We start from the raw sequence: 23,322 nt of genomic DNA on the forward strand, positions 1-23,322 counted from the left end.
TCCTCACCGGAAGAACCCAGAGGGTCCGTCTGCCCCCGTTCAGATCCAAGGCCACTGAAGTCATCTGTGGCGTACCACAAGGATCATCACTCAGCCCCACCCTCTTCAATGTCTACATGAGCCCCCTCGCAGCCATCGCACGCCAACACAACCTCAACATCATCTCCTACGCCGACGACACCCAGCTGATCCTCTCCCTCACAAACGACCCCACCACCGCCAGAACCAACCTACACGAAGGGATGAAAGACGTCGCCGAATGGATGAAGAACAGCCACCTGAAACTGAACTCAGGCAAGACGGAAGTCCTCATCCTGCGACCATCGCCCTCCGCCTGGGACAACTCCTGGTGGCCGCCTGCCCTGGGCACAGCACCCATGCCAACGGACCACACATGTAACCTGGGCTTCATCCTGGACTCCTCCCTCTCGATGACCAGACAAGTCAACGCCGTCTCGTCGTCATGCTTTAACACCCTGCTTATGCTCCGAAAGATCTTCCGGTGTATCCCCACCGAAACCAGGAAGACGGTCACCCAGGCACTCGTCACCAGCCGACTGGACTACGGGAACACCCTCTACGCCGGAACCACAGCCAAACTTCAGAAAAGACTCCAACGCATCCAGAATGTCTCCGCAGGACTCGTCCTGGACATCCCCCGACACAGCCACATCTCCGGACACCTGAGTTTCCTGCACTGGCTCCCCGTCAGCAAGAGGATCACATTCAGACTCCTCACCCACGCACACAAGGCTCTCCACGACCTGGGACCCAGGTTCCTCAACAACCGCCTGACCTTCTACACTCCCACCCGCCAGCTACGTTCCGCCAGCCTCGCCTTCGGCGCCGTTCCACGCATCCGCAGAGCCACCACCGGAGGAAGATCCTTCTCCTACCTGGCAGCCAAGACATGGAACTCCCTCCCCATCCACCTCCGACTGACCCAGGACCACCTTTCCTTCAGGAAGCAATTCAAGACCTGGCTCTTCGAGCAGTAGCAGACCCCCCCCCAAGCGCCTTGAGACCCTCTGGGTGAGTAGCGCGCTATACAAATGCTATGATTGATTGATTGATTGATTGATGAATTGAATAATACCAGGTACTGGCCCTTACAAGTGTTCTTTACGGATGTGTACGATGCTAATGACATAGTGTTTCTTGTCTTGTGATATATACTCTCTTTTTCATTTAGAATGTTGAATTTTTAACCAGGAGTTGTTTATATGTTTTGGTCATTATTGATTGTAAAACATGAATATTTTGTAAATTCGTCAAACTTTTTTTTTTAACTGTGTATTTTATGAGTTAATAGGCGACACGTGAAAGTGTTCTCTGTGGAGGAAAACACAGGAGGCAGGAAGGTATTAGCCTTGTGTCATAGTGGTGCCTGATCGGTGTTCCGGCGGCATCGCGTCAACGGAAATTGCGTTTGAAGTCTCCCGATCTGTCGGCGGGTCCTTCTCCGTTTTTTCAACACAGCCACAAATGTGAGTTTTTCCACAATGTAGCTTTTATTGAGTTCAGGCACCACTATGACACAAGGCTATTACCTTTCTGCCTCGTGTGTTTTCCTCCACAGAGAACACTTTCACGTGTCGCCTGATTATACAAAGACGTGGCCTGACCAACATCTTGTGAGTTTTGTACCATGTACATTTTGCGCTTAATACCCGTACTACTACCCTTTTAACTCGTTAAGCCCCCTTTTTAATTACTGCCCGTGTTTTTTCCTCCGTAGTTGATACCATTGATGTTCCCTTCTTACTTTGAGGTTTTCTCTACCATGTATCCAGTATTCCATACTACATGGTAATTATAACAGTCTCCCGTATGACCATATGTTTGGTTTGTGCAATCTTCATGATTAACTCATCCTGTTAAATGACTACTTGTCCATTACCCTGATTCAGGTAACCCGCCCCACCCCAGTCCTGATGAAGACCCCCTAGCAAGGTATCATCCTGTGCCTACATCTATTCGTGGGTCGAAACGACGACAGATTTTTGTACTCTCCGCTTCCTTCCGCTTATGTATCATTGGATTGTACTACTTTTTTAGAAGCATGATGCCTAATTAGTATACTTGAACCGCTGGTCCTGGTGTTTGTAAATCGTATGATTTTACAGTATACTAAGGTCGTTTGACCATTGTTATGTCACTTGTCTAAATCTTCCCACACTCCTCCCTACACCAGCACTTCCTTCTCCCCTTCCCTCCTGGGGCACGAAATACGCTTGAACTGTATACATTTATTTGTAATGAAACTTACCCACACATTGTGATTAAACAACAATGTTGTGACAACCTTAAGATTCATGTCTATTTTTACTACTTGTACTTATTTTTCTTTACTCTTTACGTTCTGGGACCCCTCTTCTCAATACTATTTAAGGAGATCCGGCAGGTCGCCACACAACTGTATCTCCAAGTGTCATCATCTATGGTCATATCTAGATCCGTTTCCCGCTCCAATCTAGACTTTGTGTAATAGTTCTTACGATAGACCTGTGCAACCCTATTAATACTGGACACTAGTTTGCAGGGTGATTCTCCTTTCAACATGATTGTGAGCGCCATGTCTTCGCCTAGTATCTCACACATGGCATGCCTCACCCTATGGTACTGGAATGGCACTAATGGGGTGACCGCAGTACCCTCTGTTACTACATCATCCCACGTACGAGCTTTCCCTTCCAGAGAGAGGACGCCCGCCGTCGTTACACTTAGGAGTATAATATGTTACAGGCCTGTTTTTTCACCAGTTCATGCCATGCGTGCACCGTGGAGTTTATGGAGTCAAGGATTCCCGCGCGTCGATCTGGGGGCCGAAATAGGCTAGTGGGTGGGGGGGGGGGGGCCAGAAGGGGCGACCGCCACCTTTTCAATATGTAAGTGCGAGGGTCTAAAGTCTGGTGTAGCGAATGAAACGCATGTGAGCTTTACGCTACTCTGTAGTACAAGTCCATGTCTGGGGCTCCCAGTCCGCAGAGATAATAAGATAGGGTGAGAACCTTCCACTGCATTCTAAGCTGCTTTCCCGCCCACGCCAGTTTAGTCAGTATGGAGGTGATAGTTTTAAAAAAGTGTACTAGGAGGACAATGGAGATATTTAGAAAATAAAAATAGAAACATCAGGAGTGTCACCATTTTAATCAATGATATCCGCCCCAGGAGCGAAATAGGCAAGCGTATCCATCGATCGACGTCTTACTCTAGTTTAGGGACTGCCCTCCCATAGTTTTCCTTAAAAACTATCTCCGGGTCAGTATGAATTTGTATGCCCAGATAGCGGACCGGTTCCGTGGTCCAAGTTAAAGGAAGTCTAGCTCAAGTGTGGTGGTTACGGTCAGAGCAGTCAGAGTCTGTTACCACCACTACCAGTTAGGAAAAAAATGAGTATGCCCATGGTGCAGGATGACTTTGCAACAGTAATACTGTCTTGGCAAATATTTCACCTCATTATCACTAGTTTAAACTGCAAAAACCGAAAATAAGCAACTGATAGATGACCAGTTAAGTTTTGCGAAGGGCCTTCCACTAAGTGCGCACACATGAAGCCACGTTCTTAGTAACTTTTGATCCGTTTGAGCTAGCAACAACATTTGCCGTTTATGCAGCCGATGATGGATTATGTGAGAAATGGGATATCCATAATCATGCGAAAATCCACAGTCGCAGAATCACATGAATCTAGTGGCCGTGGCCATAAGGCATGAAGTGCCTTGATCGTCAGAGAATGCAAACAGCAGTTAAGAATGTGCGCACTAAGCCGTTTTGAAAAGTCTGACTTCATAGGTGATCTTGGAGGGTGAAAGTGATTGCAAACCAGAATTTTGGAGAAGTGGCAGTTCATGGCCACAATCCCAGAGATGAGTCACTGGGGTACATGAGCTCCTATCTTATGCCTTCCTCCGCACTGAAGCAACACTGAACACTGCATTCTGCATGCCTCTCCTGAAATGAAGAGACCCCCCAAAACAGTAGAGAAGACATGCCCTGGCATTGTGTCTGCATGTGAGAGGGGGAGGTGAGAGGGGTTGAGAGGCTGCAACTTGCCCCGGGTTTGTTACTGGTGGAACTGAGCGTCTGGGATGGTGGAGGGTCAGGGCATGCCACATCACCGCTTCAGCCAAAGAAGAAAATACATCAGTAGTAAACACTGATTTGGCCATCCTATCCTCACGAATGCGATTACATATGTTTGGCGACACTGGCCACGAGGAGAAAGATTGATGGAGTGTGGTGCAGGATGAGGATCGCAACCCCTGGCACACCCTTCTAACAGTGGATACGATTTTAGGAATATGACATTAGCTGGAGGTGACATGAGCACTAAAAGCCAGAGCAGTGATGGGAAAGCGGAATTCTATTGGCTAATTTAACTTTCTCTATATGCCTTGCTCCATAGGAGGAGCACTGTGAATGATTAGCCCAGGTTTTGTCTTAGAACACGCTGGAGGACTTATTGGGCCTGATGCCAAGCTAATCTTGTGAATGCAATTATGTTTGTTTGATGACATGGGTGGCAAGGATATTGACTGGCCTAGCTCAAACATACAAAATGCTGTGATTAGGATTATTACACTGCATCTTGAAGATATGCACATGCCCCATTGTGGGCACCCTTTCCTCTGATTTTAGGCATGATGCCAATGTCATGTAACGAAGAGTACACTAGATGAGACCTGCATGGAAACTGGCCCAACAGACCTCCTCAGGAGCCACTTGAAAGGGTCACTCACTGATTCTTGCTGTTTGAAACTCCTCTGACTTTGAGCTCGGGGTTGTGGAAAGGTGTGATGCTGCTGCTGTGAGTTGGGGTCCTTCTCTTTTTAAAGCCCATTTAGACAAGTGACACTGAAGGTTTTATCAACTGTTAAAGGATTCAAGGTTAACAAATCCTCAGGTCAGATGGTAGGAACCTGTTATAAGACACTCGTTGACTTGCGTTCAGCCTGACTTTTCCGTGACTAGGGCGTTGTGACTGAAACAATTTCAGAGTTAAATATCACTTTAATACCTAAGAAAGTTAACACTGTACTACTCTGCACATCATGCCTGATCATTGCCTTCACTGTAGACTTAAAGGCCTAAGTGAAGGTATTGGCTAAGCGTTTGCGGCACTAATGCAATAATGGGTCCACCCAAGCAATATGGAGACAGATAGGCATTCAGCAAAATCAGTCTGGTGACTTGCATGGTTGAGAAGGTGGAAAGGAAAAATATTCTGGCAATGTTCATGGCCCTCAATGCGGACAAGACTTTCAGCTGGGTTGACTGGCCTCCTTGAATGGATGCTGTATAAAGTTGGCCTAGGCCCTAGGGGGTAATATGCTACTGTTGATGTGGGCTAATTATGCCCAAGCCACGGTGAGAGTGCTTGGTCAATAGGGTAAGGCCTGAAAAATTGTGACTGGGGATGGGCACATGCCATGGACGACTGTTGTCCCTGTTGGTTTTTACATTAACCTTAGGACCCGTAGTAGATGGATTGACAGAGCTAATAGGATGCTACTTTTTCATGTGCTTTCACAGTGAAAAAAGAAATAACATGTTGCTGCAAGGAGAAGGAGTCTTGTTCGCTGGAAACCTGGCCCAACGATTGAGATAGAGAATAGAGTTCTAGTATTGGATTCCTTTGAGAGCTTTGGCCAGCTATAGTATTCACTTGCACATTCACTGAGAGAGTAATCTCTAGAGTTGAATTTCCTAGGGACACAGATGGTCCTGAAATTATATTGTGAACTAATCTGGGGTCTCCAAGCTTTCATATGTCTATGCTAGTGGGGTTTCTTTATACTTGTATGGGCGAAAAATGTTGATGGCTTTACTTTCTATGGTGACTTCCTCTTTTCAAGGTCAGTGGGCAGAATATCTGAGGTGATGGGGTGTTGAAATTTAAATTGATGGATTGATTATATGCTAATGTCGTTTTCTGCTGCCTTTGATATTGTTTCTGTTCTTTTTTCTGTAATATCGAAAACCTAAATAGTTTTTGGAAAAAAGTAAACCTCAGTAGGGATCACAAAAATCAGAAAAATAAACTAAGGGTGACAAGCACAAACTGGATTAAAAACCAGAACATTTAAAACTTTTGGATAGATCCATAGAAACAGAAAACAGACCTAAAAAGAGAGTCTGTGAACACAGCAGTACCTAGGGAATCCAGGGTTGCAGAAAAGTTGTTTATTTAATCATGACGTTAAAAACAAATAACTTTAAGCAGTAATAGTATGCAAAGGCAGTGATTTCGGCCGTTACCGACCGGTATTTGGCTTGTGACATGTAGGTGGCTCGGAATTTATAGAATCGGTATATTTACCGATTCGGTAAATTTACCACTTCGGTATTTTTCCGAATCGGTAAATATACCGATTCTGTAAATCCATATGTAGGTGGCACAGTTTGCAGTGCCACAGGCCCTTAGGAGTTCTTATTTTACCATCCAATCCTATTGGGTGGTAAAATACCGATTTCCAGTGTACATGCACATCTGTGCATGTACACCTATGCCATGTGACACACAGACATGCCCTTAGGGCATGTCTGTGTGCCACATGGCACACAAGCCTGCCAGGATTCGGTATTTACCGATTCTGTAAATACCGAATCGGTATTTCCCATTGATTCCTATGGGCTTCAAGGCCCATAGGAATCAATGGGAAATACCGATTCGGTATTTACAGAATCGGTAAATACCGAATCTTATCGATTCGGTAATTGCAAAATAAAGATTACCTACATCTGCCTGCTTCCTATTTACCTACTCTTAAATATCGATTCGGTATGATTCGGTATTTAAGAGTAGGTAAATCGGAATTACCTACATCTGGCCCTAGAAGTGAATTTTCCACCTTAAAGCATGGTCTCGATCATTATGTTTGGACCTCCCCCCCTTAGTGCAGTCTCACAACGTAGCTGTGAGCCTTATACCTGGACGACAGTTTGTACCAGGCTATAACGATTCACTTGCTTGGGGTACCTTACTTCTTGGAATGTATTGAGTCTTACTGGACTAGGCACGTTTCCAACACCCTCTTTGGTTAATTTCAGTGGTTTAATCACTATGACAGAGTTTTTCAGCTGTTACTCAGCCATTAACCGTTTCAATAAATAACCCAGCTTGTCTACCATCACTTATTATGGACCTTGGCATACCACAAAGGTGGGCTTATGTCTGTACATTCCCTGCAAATTAAAACTTGTATATCAGTTTATTTTTGGGGTTGAACTGTTTTTCACTGAAACCTTTTCCTGTAAAAATGTGTCTCATATAATTAAAAGTTTTTTTTTTTTTTACTGCTGTAGGATTGTAAATCAAGGATGGATTTTAAGGGAGAGAAAGAAGAGAGAGGAAATGATATATATGTATTTGTAATATGAACGTTCACCCCTTGGGGCATCTTGGCCATGAATAACAGATGTTGATTGTTACCATCTCAATGGTGTTAATTTTATCGATCTTGGACCGATGATAGGCCGAGTGGACCCACCAAGATTCGTATCTTTGACCAAAGACTGGATGCATTGGTCCACTGAGCCGCCAGATCCAGTTAGTTATCGGGGAAAAGGTGAAGAAGAGAATAAAAAAGGAACGTCAGAACGATAGACGAGGAAGACATTACAGGCTAGAGAAAGCAAAGGAAGAAGGAAGGGTTGTGGAAGAGAAAGTGATGGGAAAGAGAGTGTTAGAAAGGAAAAAGCTGGAGGATTAGGTGACGACAGAATGGAAATGAGTGAGAGAATGAAAGAAACAAAGTAAATAAGTGAAGTAAAGAGCTGGAAGGACAGTTAGGGGAAAAGGCAGGAGTGAGTGGGAAGAGATGCACAGAGAGGGTGGAAGGCATGGAAGGAGGATGATAGCTGAAAGGAGAGATGAGATTCACTTTATGCTCTCTGTACTATTTCATGGGACTCTCCCATCAACAAAACCGAACCACAGTGAGCTCCAGCGCATTAGTTTGTTTCACAGATGTTTCATTTCACACTTTTATTACATACATTGCTAGTTATCCATCTATTTGTACTCCACTACTACAAACTAGGCTGTGGCTTTCAGTGTACTTGCCTAGTTGTTATGAGGTGAGCATTCGAGACCGCTTGTATATATATACTTTAGTATATACTTTAGTATATATACCTCAGTATATACTTATATGTGTATGTACTTTGCGGGTTCTGGAGATCAGCCCTAGGACTTGTCTGCTTCCGCTTCGGGACTTTTTTTTCTGTTCAACTTCCTCTGTTTAACTGTCTTGATAGAAAACGACCAGCAGAGGTCAGTAAAATACCAGAATCACTTTAGCATTCTCTAGACTCCAATCCATATAAATTGTCTTCCAAGAGCACCCGTAGACAATAATATTTTTTTCACATCTTGTATTTTCAGTGATATGACCACCGAAGGCCCTGCTTTTATATTAAAAACAGAGCTTTGGACTATACCATTTTCCGCTGAAAGGCAATATTTCTCTCCATGTGTTCACATACCCGGCGTGTCACGCAGTTTGGTGCTTACTTTCCTTCCATGTTAAAGAACTGTAGATGTTTCAGCACCCAGGCTAATGTTCTGCATAGCTAAATACATATAAGGTCCCAAAGGCGAGACCGATTGCATTTCAAATGCTTGTTTTTTATTACCTGTAGTCCTGGACTTTACCTGTTACATGAGGCTCTGTTGTAAAATTGTAATTATTTGGAGATATATAAAATGAGTTCCAGTTTAGTGTTGCTAATAATAGGTGACTGCACAATTCATAGTTTGTTTTACCTTTGAATAAATCAACTATATCAAAAAACAAAATGTATACACATGCATTCGTAGATTGTAATGCAAAATAGAAGCACCTCGAGGCCCATCTACTTAATGTCAGTTGAGACACCATGACTCTGCTAAGTCTCCAGTTCTGTCTTGGAGCTGCATTATTAGTATTTTCTCGTAATGCTATTAATATAAAGCACCTCTTGTTGCTTCGATAACGCGCTGACTGGTAAATGTTTATGGAGATGCATTTCTCGATATAACACCCAGTCGATAGAACAGCATTTGAGAAGATGTTCTTATGTAGTTCAACTTATTTTTTTCAAGGGTTTTCACTATTAATTTGTTTGTTCTTTTATTTAGGTTCCTGGGCGGACAGGACTCCAGTTCATGAAGCTGCCAGAGAGGGACAAATTCTTCAGCTTACAAAGCTGATTGACAGTGGATGCTGTGTGAACCTTGTTACAGTGGACTCTATCACACCTTTGCATGAAGCCTGTCTGCAGGGACAACCGCAGTGCGCGCAGCTGCTGATTGCTGCCGGGGCGCAGGTTGGTAATTATGGAAGCTGAAAATCAAAATATTCTTGCAAGGTCAGAAACAAAATTCTGTTGTTGACTTTTTACAGAGGTCCAAATGAAGGCAGTTCCAAACCGCCAAAACCACACTCAAGCGCGCTCATCTTCTTAGTACTCATTACCATTAGTATGCGCCACTTTTCTTACTCTCCAAAAAAGATTGTCTTGCTGGTCGCCTAGTGCTACAAAGTCTATTTCAGCTTGCTCTCAGCACTAAAATTGATCTGCATATCTAGATACATATTGGTGATTACGCTGGTGAACAAAGAAGTAATTATAGCATTACATTTAATAACCATCATTATTGGTGAGATTCTTTTTACGCCATTAGTGGTGGGATATACAAGTTCAATTTTTTTAAATTTCGCCTAGGCAGCGCTTGCCCTGTGTCTTAGAGACATGCTCTATTGCCCCTTTTGTACGACTGTATTCAGGATATGGGCATTAAACTCTGCACATCTTTTTAATTAGCTCATGTTACTGTCCTTTGTAAATGGTGGCTTTTCATTGGTCAATGGGCTTAGTAGTCACTCTAGTACCGCCTTTTCAGTTGTAGTAACTTAGCATGAGGACTGGCCTTCTTAAGTGTGTTGTTACTCTTTGTTTTATTTACATTCTGTGAGGACTATTTTCTTAAATGACTTTCTCCTATTGCACACACGACATGCTTTCCATTGCAACAGATTTTTTTTTAAGCAGCGCGGCTGTACTATAACTTATGTTATGTTTTTTGAATCAAGAATGGCGGCCGCGCTATTAACGCTGCTCACGTCATAATATATTTTCTTTAAAGCACTGTCGTTTTAACACGCGCTTTGTATAATTTTTTTTAACCACGATGCACGTTTCAGGTTTCAGGTTCCAGAACGGTTGCTCTGCATTTCTTATTTTATGCGCTTCTCGCCCTACTCAATCATCACAGTCAACAATAGCGGCCGCGGCTCACAGCCCCCCTCATCTCTGTCCCGCCCCGGGTGCTGCGCTTTAGAGATACTTCAAGTAAGTCAAGGGCAGATTGGGCGGAAAAATCTCTAACTCATCAGAGTGCAGCAGTCAATTTTAGTTTTTAACTATTTTTTCTTTTGCCGATGTATTTATTATTTGGAGTGAGGCGCGGCAGCACCCAACTCGCGTGCTGCTGGGTGCTTATATAAGATTGCGCTCCTTTGTCATCTAGATAGCAAGCTGTGTCTTCACATAGAAAGTATTGTAGCAACCACTTTGAAGCAAGTAGAAACAGTGGCTGGGAATACTAGCTGTGTGATTACATGTTTGAATCCCAACAAAGGTATCTGCCAATTTTTATTATGTAAATGGTGTTTTAATTTTGAGATTATTCGTTCCTTGTTCTCTGCGTTTGGAACCGCATTGTGCAACAATTGTGCAATAAAAATGAAAATGTGTTTTATTTTTAGGTGAGGACCGACACCTCCAGACATGCTGCTACTGGTTGCTTGCTATGTAGAACTGATCGGCAGTGTTGCTCTTCCTGTGTTACAACACTCAGTCTCTCCCTCATCAATACCCCTATTGATGCTTCAACTTTAAATGTCAGCAAGTGGTTGACGTTCAAAAGGAGTAGTAACCCTTGCTCAGTTTCTGTAGCCCTGCATACATTTATCATTTTGTCCTGGTGAAATTTGCATTACAGAGGCGTAATAAGCATAATTTAGCGTTACTCTTGTTATGTGAAATTACACTATTTTGCCAGATTGCGAAATTATGTACCATTCGCAGTAAAAATTTCCCATGAATACACAGAAGCAACATGAATGACACAGCGCGAGCGACTGTTGTTAGTGGTGCTTTTGTGTTTTTGCACTATTTAGTACAAAATGCATTCATGCGTCCAAAGTGGACGTGAGGATGCATTTCGCACTAAAATAAAGCGCCAAATGCCAGTTTTGCATTTTGCATAATTACGTTGATCCCCAATCAGAATAGTAACAACTCTCTCTCCCCCTCCATCCTACCCACATGGAGTAAAACCACACTTACGGCACTCCCAGCAGTCAATGACTCAGATCTTACATCCCTTATGAGCCACATAAAATCTGGATCTCCAGCGGATCTTTTATCAGCTAAAACAACTGCCTCTCTGCAAAATCTGCTTAGACCCCACATTCTAACACTGATCAACCACTCTCTTAGGGAAGGATCTGTGCCTACAGAATTGAAAAAAGCAGTGGTGAACCCTATCCGAAAGAACGCAGCAATTCCATGGACTGACCTCTCCAACCTTCGTCCCATCTCCCTCCTGCCCCTCCTTAGTAAGATGACCGAGAGACACGTAAATACGCACTTGTCCAAATACATCGAGGCAGCGGAGGGCCTAGATCTCTCTCAATCTGGATTTAGGCCCAACCACAGCACAGAATTAGCCCTCCTTTCAGTGACTGATAACATCAAGATGTCACTGGATGGAGGAAACTCAGTGATTCTAGCGCTGTTGGATTTATCCGCTGCCTTCGACACTGTGTCTCATGAGATACTTCTCGGTCGTCTGAAGGAGAGGGGAATAGAAGGGGTGGCTCTTTCCTGGCTGGAGAGCTTTCTTTCGGATCGCCAACAAGAGGTGAGATTGGGCTCCCACCATTCTATCTCAAGGGAGCTCACCAAGGGAGTACCACAGGGCTCTTGCTTAAGCCCCACACTTTTCAACGTGTATGTGGCCCCCTTGGCGGATATTGTTAGATCTTATGGGTTCACCCCTATTTCGTATGCTGAAGACACCCAGCTTTTCCCCTTTCCCTTTCCCCTTTAAAACCCTAACGTCCGCAATAAAAAAATCTTTTGCAGACGGAATGAGGGCAATATCCCACTGGATGGCCATTAACCGCCTCCAATGCAATGTAGGCAAGACTGAGGTAATGCTGTTCGGGGAGGCCACACTTCTGTGGTCCCCGGATTGGTGGCCCCTGGATCTAGGACCAACTCCAAGCCCCAAACAGATTGTCAAGAATCTCGGAGTGCGCTTGGACAGAACACTTCTGCTTAAAGAACACACAAACCAAGTAGCAGGTTCCTGCTTCCAGGTCATTGGGCTGCTACGACAAGTCTTCCCATTTCTATCAGACTCTTATAGGAAGACCCTCGTCCAGGCCTTGGTAATAAGTAGGTTGGACTACTGTAATGGCCTGCTGGTCTCGGCAAATGAGGAACAACTACAGAGACTACAGGTGGTCCAAAACACTGCTGCAAGACTAGTTCTCAATGCCCAGCCAAGGTCTGCCTCACTCCCCCTCTTGACAAAACTCCACTGGTTGCCAATTAGACAACGTGTAAAATTTAAAATCTGCTGCACAATTCACAGATGTCTGTTTGGCAACGGACCTAAATATCTAAAAGAAATATTCAAACCCTACATACCCAGTCGAACTCTGCGCTCCAGTAGCCAGCAACAACTCCAAGTTCCTAGGATAAAAAAAGCCAGGCAGGGAGGACGAGCCCTGTCCTACAAAGGCCCCATCCTTTGGAACTCATTGCCTCCGGTTCTCAAAAACACAACCAACTTTCAATTTTTTAAGAAGTCCCTGAAAACTTTTTTATTTGTCGCCTGCTAGGCTGTTCCCCCCTTCATCACACTGTTTAATCTTCAAGTTTTTGGCTCTTTGGTAATACGTAAGCGCGGGGATACCCTTTCGGGGGTTGACTTCCAGCGCTATATAAGAATATAAATAAATAAACTATTTTGCTGAAAGTGTGCGTCGTTTTGCAAAAGTACAATATGCATATTTTGCACATCCCTAATCTCTGTCCCTGTTAGGAGGGTTAAAAAACTTCCAAGCATCAGACTTCGTCTCCACCTCTCCAGTCTTTCCATGCCACTAACTATTTTCTTCATTATCTTGTGCGGCTGTAAATGGTGGTCCAGTAAGATCTCCTTCTCCAGATTGTGCCATTCTGGAATCAAATTAAGCTGTGAGCAGCTACAGCTCCTGATTAGGTTTTTTTCTCCTCAAAAAATAGTGGGTGTGCCTCCTGTTGCAAAGGAAAACTCAGTTTTTCATGTGTTTGACAACTCCAGTAACTTTCTGTTAATGAGAAGCTTAGAATGTTCATTAAAATGTGAAGTAGTCCACAGACTATGCAGAATATCCAGTCCTTGTTGCTAGGTCTGCCAATTCCACAGTCTGTTGAGTTATGTCGCAGACTAGGTACAATTTAATTTGATAAAATAGAAAAAAAAGTTGAATTCCGTATGATCGCTCCCTAAAAATAGAATGTTATGCCAACACATGTAAATGGGTCATTGTATGTGAGAATAGGTAGTTTTTTATTTGTTACCATCCCTCTAATGATATGATAGTTCCCCTAATGTGTTGATAGTCTGCAGAATATTTTTCAAAGCAGATGATTCGGCCTTCCCAAAATGGTGCCCATAGTCCTCAGCCGCAGAACTATACCATGCACCCCAAAAGACACCAATCTCTCGAAGCCCACAGTCTGCAGTCTCTGCTGAGACCATGGTCTAGGAAGGAACCCAACATTGGTACCAGGCCATGGACTCTGCACATTAAAAATTCACCCATATTTTGTAACCTTGGTGGCAAATCCGTGGGCTATGAAACCTGTGTCGCCTGTGTTAGGTGCCCTTCAATAGTCTGAGGTCTCAGTATCAAGAATGCAGTCTATGGGCCATGGACTTAGGGGGTCTGAGCCTGTCGGGGATCACAGACCCTGCAACATGGGCATGTATTGCTCCCACTTAGGACAGGGAAGAGGGGGTCAGGATGTGTTCACCCTGGCTCATTATGTGACTTTTCCAAAGCGTTTTCAACATGCAGGCACTGTAAACCACATTCCGTAATAGAACTCTTAAAAGAAGGTTTTCTTGTGTGCCACAAAGCCAGATCTTTACATCTGAGAACTCCATTTTGAGACTGTGAACTTGAAATGGATGATAGAAGGGAAAAGCTTCCTCATTTTATAGGATTTCAATATGTTTTTAAATTTAGGTCCGTGGTTGGTCCTCGAACCTGGATTTGAAGACTGGCCATGAATTAACAGTACAGCTTTCTCTATCTGTATTGATGAGTCTACTCAGTTTGGTGGCCTACAAAAATCACTTTTCTAATGTTAATTGCTCAAAGACTAGTAAATGGGTTTCTACTAAGCAAAAGCACTTCCTTGTATAGACTTCGACTTTCACGCCAGGTTTAGTGTAATTCCATTTAGCCATTTTTCTGTAGAGCTGTCGGAGGTTTCCTCGCAGGTGACCACCCACGTGTAAGTATATGATTAAGACTTGTTTGGGAGTCGAAACACGTTATGCTGTTAGCTGTGCCAGCAATAAAAACTGTTACTAATGGACTGGCTGGTGGGCCTATTTCATGTCTTGGAAAGGACTCTGACGTGTTTCCTTTTGGAATATGTTTGGACTGACATCTCGAGCAGGCCTTTACCCAAGAGGATGGCGTCCGAGTGTGTCAAATGTCTTTTGGAATTTGTTAAGTACGGATGCCCACTGGCTGTTTGCAGCATATGGATGGAATGGTTCATGGAAGGGCACAACAGCCTGCCTGGCTATACATTAATGTGCTTGTGCAGCCAGGGTTTGCGGTGGGAATGTTTTCTTTCCTTTGCACGCCAGGACCAATAATAACTAAAATAGGCACAGCGTAAACAGACACAAAGTGACTCAGGTTACGACAATGGAGTGGTGTGACCTCAGAAGCTGCAATACTACTATTAAATAGAACTTTCTTAATGCCTTTAATGGATTTGGGAGTCGAAACGCGTTATACTGTTAGCTGTGCCAGAATGAAACCTGTTACTAATGGACTTTCATGTTGGGCCTGTATTCACGTCTTGGAAAGGACTCTGAAGTGTTTTCTTTTGAAGAATATATGTGTGTGTGTATATATATATATATATATATATATAAGTTGCCCCTGGGTGGGATGCACTTACAAGTAGGAATTAATGCCAACGCAAGGGCGCGAGCCGCAAACAAAGTCCTTTTCCTGCCAGACTCGTTTCGGGCCAACGCCCTCTTCAGTCGCAGACCATGTGACATGACGGCAAGCTGCAAGCACCAGTTAATACCCACAGTGATTATACACAAGCAATACTTTCTGGGACTGGTGGTTTAGTAGAACCCAAGTGGGTCGCCGCCGCCATTCACATGCAAAAAAGTATTAAAGGATTGCCAATGTCCCCGCAAGCACCCCGCAAGTAAAAGGCATCTCCTGTACCACAGTAAGCTGCCCAAATGAGGTAGCTGTGGACCTGCAGTTTTTCCGCGGTAGTGCAAACCTGCGACCGGGCCGTCCACTAACAAATGGAAGAAAGAGTTGCCCCTGGGTGGGATGCACTTACAGGTAGGAATTAATGCCAACGCAAGGGCCCGAGCCGGGAACAAGTCCTTTTCCTGCCAGACGCGTTTCGGGCCAACGCCCTCTTCAGTGGCAGACCATGAGACATGACGGCAAGCTGCAAGCACCAGTAAATACCCACAGTGATTATGCACAGGTGTAACACCTGAAGCAATACTTTCTGGGACTGGTGGTTTAGTAGAACCCAAGTGGGTCGCCGCCGCCATTCACATGCAAAAAGTATTAAAGGATTGCCAATGTCCCCGCAAGCACCTCACAAGTAAAAGACACCTCCCGTACCACAGTAAGCTGCCCAAATGAGGTAGCTGTGGACCCGCAGTTTTTCCGCGGTAGTGCAAACCCGCGACCGGGCCGGCCGCTAACAAATGGAAGAAAGAGTTGCCCCTGGGTGGGATGCACTTACAAGTAGGAATTAATGCCAACGCAAGGGCACGAGCCGCGAACAAAGTCCTTTTCCTGCCAGACGCGTTTCGGGCCGACGTCCTCTTCAGTGGCAGACCATGTGACATGACGGCAAGCTGCAAGCACCAGTAAATACCCACAGTGATTATACACAGGTGTAACACCTGAAGCAATACTTTCTGGGACTGGTGGTTTAGTAGAACCCCAAGTGGGATGGATATATATATATATATATATATATATATATATATATATATATATATATATTACCTACTGGCGGTCGCCAGTAGGTATATATAGTTAGGATTTTTTCTCTATGGGTTTTTTGAAAATTCTATGTCTAATAACTTTGGCGTTTGTGGACGGAATTGGCTGAAATTTTCAGGAAAATGGCACATTTTGTTTCTGAGCAGCCCCTGAAAATTTTGGGGGGGTTCGTCAAGGGGGGGCCGAGAAAAAAGGGGGGTCCCAAAACGCGTTTTTCCCATATTAATTTCCATAGGGCGGTTGGCCTCACTTTTAGCCCGAACGGCTGAATGGATTTGCACGAAACTTGGCAAAATTGTAGGGACTGGTAGCCCGATGTGCCTTTTGTAGGTCTCAATATATGTGCTGCAGTGGATTTTGTGAAATTAACGTTTAAAAAAAGATATATATCTGTAACAGCGGACTGGGCAGCGGCCCAGGACGCGGACTTTTCGCGCAACGGAGCTTTGTGAAGCGAAGCTGATTGGTTCTCCGGCGTCTGTCAACATTCCAAACAGTCCGTAGCGGCCGCCATCTTGTCTCTCGGTAGGATCGAGAGACAAGAGGAGGTCAAAACAAAGGGGGAAATAACTATAAGGGGGCATAGTAGATCCTCGCTGACCCCCTAGGTTTGATGTGGAGGTTTTAAAAGGGCCCCGCGGGGCAAAAAATAATAATAATAATAATAATCGAACGGCTGAATGGATTTGCACGAAACTTGGCAAAATATTAGGGACTGGTAGCCCGATGTGCCTTTGCTAGGTCTCAATATATGTGCTCCAGTGGATTTTGAGAAATTAACGTTCAAAAAAAGATATATATCTGTAACAGCGCTCCGCTTCGCGTAACGGAGGTTTGCGAAGCTGATTGGTCATTCTGTCACTGGGCTATAGTTGGGCTACATCTGGCTGATATTTGGGCTACATTTGTTTTTTTGTGTGTCTGGCGGCCATCTTTGGGCTACATTGGGCTACATTGGGCTTCATTGGGCTACATTCGGCTAATTAGCAAATAGCTCATCGCAAACTAGGAATGGTAAAGAATCGCTATTTATTCCTTAAAGTTCGCTATTTAGGAAATGCAAAAAACTTTGATGATACATATGGCGGTTCATCTCTAACAAGATAAGAAGCATAGGGATACATTTATGATGACTGGCGCATCACCAGGGATGTGTTAGTCATTCTGTGCCGCTGTTCCGTCACCTATGGTGTGCTGCATTTACAATGCGGCGCATCATGGGGCAAAAACAGCACAGATGCGTGATGTATCTGTGCCGTAAAGGTGGCGCATTGCTGGAGTTGTATCGCAAGTGTGATGAAGCTCCAGCAAGGGTCGGGGGTGCCCCTGTCGCAGGGTTTCTGTTCTCACACAGAACTGTGGGCAGAGGATTGGAACCTCGGCGAATGCATTGCTGGAGTTGTATCGCAAGTGTGATGAAGCTCCAGCAAGGGTCGGGGGTGCCCCTGTCGCAGGGTTTCTGTTCTCACACAGAACTGTGGACAGAGGATTGGAACCTCGGCGAATTAGGGTGTCCCAAAACTCACGTTAGTAATCAAAAACTCCTTAGCAAGCTAGGTACAGTGTCACATTGGATATAACAAACTCTCAATGTTTAGACAATCCAGAATATGAACTTATAGTACCTCAGGATACGTGGAACTCATGAACAGTCGGTCGTTATAGATTTCTTAGAAACCAGAACATGGAGTTAAGAAGAACAGATGTGTATTTGAAATGTTTATTTACTAATGCCGTCTTCTCAGGCGTAGTACCTTAGATAATAAAAGTACACATATTATCAGTAGCAAAATTACCAGCATAGTTACTAGTACATAAAAAGTGAATGGTGATAGTATGTTAACATGCTGTAAATGAATAAGAGTTAGCAACACTTATAAGCAGCCGCGGGCCGTGGAGGGAGTTACGGTGAGGCAGGGAGGCGGGGAGGGGGAGAAGCAGGGTGGAGAATACAAGTACACATATTATCAGTAGCAAAATTACCAGCATAGTTACTAGTACATAAAAAGCGAATGGTGACAGTATGTTAACATGCTGTAAATGAATAAGAGTTAGCAACACTTATAAGCAGCCGCGGGCCGTGGAGGGAGTTACGGTGGGGCAGGGAGGCGGGGAGGGGGAGGGGCAAGGTAGAGAGGGCTCCACCCTGCTTCTCCCCCTCCCCGCCTCCCTGCCCCATCGTAACTCCCTCCACGGCCCGCGGCTGCTTATATCTCACCCTCCCTAATACACATATTATATTATTTGCTAAGAAGGTCTCTTTGTGTTGGTTTAGGGCGTGCCCATACTTTAGTGTCTTAGATTTGAAGGAATCACATCAGCATACACCAGCTCTCTCTTCATGTGAACCGCATCAACTGTTGTGTATGTGTGTTCGGCAAAGCAATATAAAACCCGCCTCATGCCCAGAATTGGCAGAAGTTGCACTTATGTTATGAGTATGAAGTCGTGGAGATCAGACCTCATAACAATTCTGTATCGTGTTGTTCTTGAAACTTTAGCACTCGCTGTACAGATATAGTTTAACAAGTAAAGCAGATAGTAGACCAATAACATATTATTCTCATGTAAACCACGATGAACTACTAGGTGGAAAGCTAAAGCAACAACTAAGTGTCTTGTGCAGAAGTTGCAAAAAAGGAAAAATGGCGTTTAAACCGGTAATGAGCCCATGCTAACTTAACACGGTGTAAAGATATCCAGGACCTAGATGACACCTCCCCATGATCCGGAAACGAACTGAATAAGATAATAGAAGTGCCATCTCATGAGAGCAGATTGCAAGTTTATATGTGGACGGTCCGCAAGGTAAAGCATTAAAAACTAGGAAAATTTAATGCTAAAGAAAAATAAAACAGCCAAGTACTTTATCGAGTCTTAAGCCAATAGGCAAGGTAAATAATAAAAACTTGACAAATAAGTCAATGAATTGTCAATGAAATGCTAGTACTCAGCATATCAAACATGAAAAAGGTCTATGACATAACTGTGTATGCAAAATAAGCTGCAACAGCCTCCAATAGGAAGTCACCGTCTTCATCCGAAAACAGTTCAGCCATCCAATTTAAAAGCGGAAAAGAACATACGTGCTCTCCCAGCACCGGATCCTCTATCACCATCAGAGGACAGCTCGGTGGGTTTTCAAGAAAGCTCTGTTCCAAGAAAGACTGTGCTGCCGCCAGTAAATTCCAGGGACCAAGTAGTCCATGCATCAATGCCACAGCCATAATCCTTTCGCCAGGACAAACCAACTCGTGAGTAATGATAGGAGTCATCAGCTGATTAAAGTCGACGTCAGGAGAAACCGGTCCGCAGAGACACAAATCAATGGCCCAATCGAAATCACAGGTCAGGCAGTGAAATACAGGCTGGACACAGGTGAAGTAGGAGAATCGAAAAGATAATCCATATGCCGTGCTTAATATCGCCAACGGCATTGTGCCATAATATTCTAGCATGCGATTGCGGAACAGTGTCAGCAGCTGCAGGGTGTGAGGTTGCATAGGAGGGACATCCATATTTAAAAATGTAAAAAAGCACAAGAGCGTCCGCTGGTAATGCAAGTAAAAATGCCAATCCACGAACCAGAGTGGAGAAAATGGAATGAAAGGAAGCAGGGATGACTCCAAAGATTTTCTCAAATGAAGTCACGAGACCACTGGTAACAACTTTAAAAAAGTGCGCCAGGGACTTTGTGGAGGATGCGTTAAAGATAGTCGGAAACATGTTGCTGAAATTGAAAGGCAAATCTTAATTGAAAAGGGTGTGCACCTCTGTACGGGTGTTCGCTATGTGAAGTACGAAAGTTTCACGGGCCGAACTCAAGGCCACCTCTCTCTGAGACAAAAGAGCTCTTATTCTTGCCATGCCGTTGAAACGTGTCCCAAGGTTGGTATTTGTGGCCAGATTGAAAACTCCCTATGTTCATGTGTGGGAGGAAATAGAACATTTCTGCAGCAAATAACCCGTTCACTTACTGTTACGATAAAAGGAATACTTTTAATTAACTCAGAACAATCTTCATTATTGAGCATCAAATAACTACCATTTTCCAACAACTTGACGTGGGGATGATAGCAGGAACTGGCGTGCCTTGCAACACGCAAGCCATATTTGGTCGGTGTTTGTTGCATGAACCGTGTAACTGTATGTGCCTACACATTAGTGAATGATCTGGCGTCTCAGTGCATTCCTCTCCATTCAGATAAACTTCTTGATCATCTTTGAAACATCTGTATGTGTATGGAAGCGACCAGACCTCATGAAGAAAAGCACTACCTAAAGGTTCATAACGACCTATTGGTATATATTTCATACAATTTGAAAACTTATATAAAGCAAAAGGCAGCGTTATTAAACCGTGGATAAGGCATGTTGCCAAAAAACCCGCAATCCTCTGCTGATGATGTCACTGAGCATGTCATGAATGATGTAATATGTGACATCATCAGCAGTGGATTACGGGTAATTGTATCTCTAGTTTACTCCCCTATAGCTGTCTTTCTTTTAACATAAGTGTCTGTTTCCTTCCCCTATACTTACTGTTTTTGGTTCGCTTCCGGTTCGCGTACCGGCGAGCGAACTGGGAAGCGAACTAAGAGAAATAGAGGTTGGCACAGTTCCAAATATTGTACCAATTTTTTAATAACGGGGAGGTAGTTCTGAAAAGAACTTTTTTTTTTATTTTTCTGAACATTTTTTTACTGTTTTTGAATTTTTCGTAACAGTTTTATATTTTTTTGGGTTTTTCTTGGAGGGGGCAATGAAAACGATTCATTGTAAAGGGCTCAACAGGAGCAACAAAACAAAAAAAAGAAGTATTTATTATTTTGGGCGTTTCGGACAAACATGAGCATGATTGTCAATAGCTCTGTTGATCAGAGTGATGCTTTTTTCTCCGTAGGAAATGAATCCATCGCAAAATACGCAGATGTGTTTTACATCACCAAATCTCATTTGTATATTTGGCACCATCTCCCTACCCTCTGGTCCCGTTACTTCCGGTACAACAGATCTTCTGGCCATAATAGGGAGATTATCTAGGTCGTTCCGAAACTGTGCAGCACTGTAGTTGTTAGGATGCCACCTAGTCATATGGCGATGCATTGTGTAGTTTCCGAAACTGTATTTCTTGTCGGTCCCTCTGGACAGTCTATCTTGACATATAAGGCAAGTTACGTATCTTGCATTTATTTTTTTCTGACCTTTGGGAATTTTAAAAAATTGCCAAATGAAGTTTTCTTTCCGGTGAGACGTCCTGGGCTGCTCAGGCAAAAACTGCCTCTCTTCGTGCTCGTCCTCCTGTTCCTCTTCTTCTTCTTCTTGTTGAATTATAACTTGAGCAGGTGGTCCACTCTTCCTTGGATGTGGTGGAGGTGGTGGGGAAGCACCAGCTGAAGCTACTAAAGAAGCCATTGCTCAGTGATCACAAAGGGTCTTTCTCTCACAATGATGAAAGTCAGAGTGAGGAAAGAAGGAGGGATTTTCATCATTTGGGAAAAACAAGAGTTCTCAACCAATCAAAAGTGTTCATTTTAGATTATATGACCTAGTCTTACATCATTAGGAAACCAAAAGTGAAGTGAACCAATGAAAAGTGTTATTACCAAGTCACATGACTTGCTGTGTTTACGTTAAGCGCTTTGCAGGGCCTCCCGGTTTGCTTCCAGAAACCTGCGCTTTGCGACTCGCTTCGCGTACCAGTTCGCTAACGTAGTACGTCATATGACGTATCACGCGACAACGTGAAACGTCATGCGGACGGGAGGCGTCACGATGTTGTTTTGTAACGCGGCACTTGCGGTAAAGAAACGTTTACCGGCTCGCGGTCTATTTCGCGGCATCAAGGTCAGCTAACGGGAAGCTTCCCGATTTGCGAAGCGGGAACGAAGAAAAAAAAATATTTAAAAAAAAAATTATTCATAAACATATAAAATATATTTTTGGATTTAAAGAAGAATACATTTTACAGCTACAGATATTAGCTGTTAAAAAACCAATGAAATTCACAGAAAAAAACATAGGTTATGGACCATATATAGTTAGGAATTAGCATTTACAAAACCTTGAAAATTCACTGAAAAAACCATAGGTTATAGACCATATATAGTTAGGAATTAGCATTTACAAAACCTTGAAAATTCACTGAAAAAACCATAGGTTATAGACCATATATAGTTAGGAATTAGCATTTAAAAAACCTTATTTTACTCACACAAAACCATTGAAATTCCATATATAGTTAGTTGCACTAACTATATATCGCGCACCCGCAATCCACTGCTGATCATGTCACATATTACATCATTCATGACATGGTCAGTGACATCACTGATGACATCTCAAATGACATCACTGATGACATCACTGATGACGTCATCCAGTGACTGTATAATTCTGTAAAGTTAAAATATGTCTTACATATTGAAGAATGAATGGATGTATAAGTGTCTTGATGAAGGATTTAGTAGGGGCATGGCTGACTGTATGAGTGACTGATTAAATGTGTCTCACTGAGTGCATGGGTTAGTGACTAAACTGTCTTAATTTGTGCATCATTATGTCTGTTGTTCTGTAAACTGCTGCATGTGTTGATCATTAGCTATATAATTAACTGTATGGGTTATTGATTGGTTGCCCAAGCATTTGTATGGGAGACTGAGTGTGTGTGTGGGTGGCTGGGAGGTGTATGACTCTCTGCATAGATGTGTGAGCAGTTGATTGACTGGATGTATGGGTTCAAAAGTGCATGTGGAAACAGCTGTATGGGCGGTTGACTGTGTGCATGAGTGTATTGGTGAGTGAATGGATATCTCAGTGCTACATGTCAAAGTAAGTACATATGTAAAACACAGTACATGTGAGAGTTACCATATATAAATAACTGTGCATAAGAGCCAGTGAATGTGTGAGTGGCTGTATGGATCATTGTGAACTTGTATCCAGGATTGTATAAGTGAGTAAATATGTTTTAGTA

The 23,322-nt window shown here is 43.5% G+C and overlaps 1 protein-coding gene across 1 annotated transcript in view; it reads left to right on the plus strand.

Moving 5' to 3' along the window:
- Positions 1-23,322, plus strand: part of ASB13 (ankyrin repeat and SOCS box containing 13) — a 232,927-nt gene that overhangs the window by 14,653 nt on the left and 194,952 nt on the right. Inside the window, exon 2 of the mRNA XM_078677339.1 lies at positions 9,125-9,312. Within this exon, the coding sequence (XP_078533465.1) occupies positions 9,125-9,312 (188 nt within the window). The remainder of the gene's footprint in view (positions 1-9,124; positions 9,313-23,322) is intronic.

Source organism: Lissotriton helveticus, chromosome 1_1, assembly GCF_964261635.1.
Source record: "Lissotriton helveticus chromosome 1_1, aLisHel1.1, whole genome shotgun sequence".
Classification (NCBI taxonomy): Eukaryota; Metazoa; Chordata; class Amphibia; order Caudata; family Salamandridae; genus Lissotriton; species Lissotriton helveticus.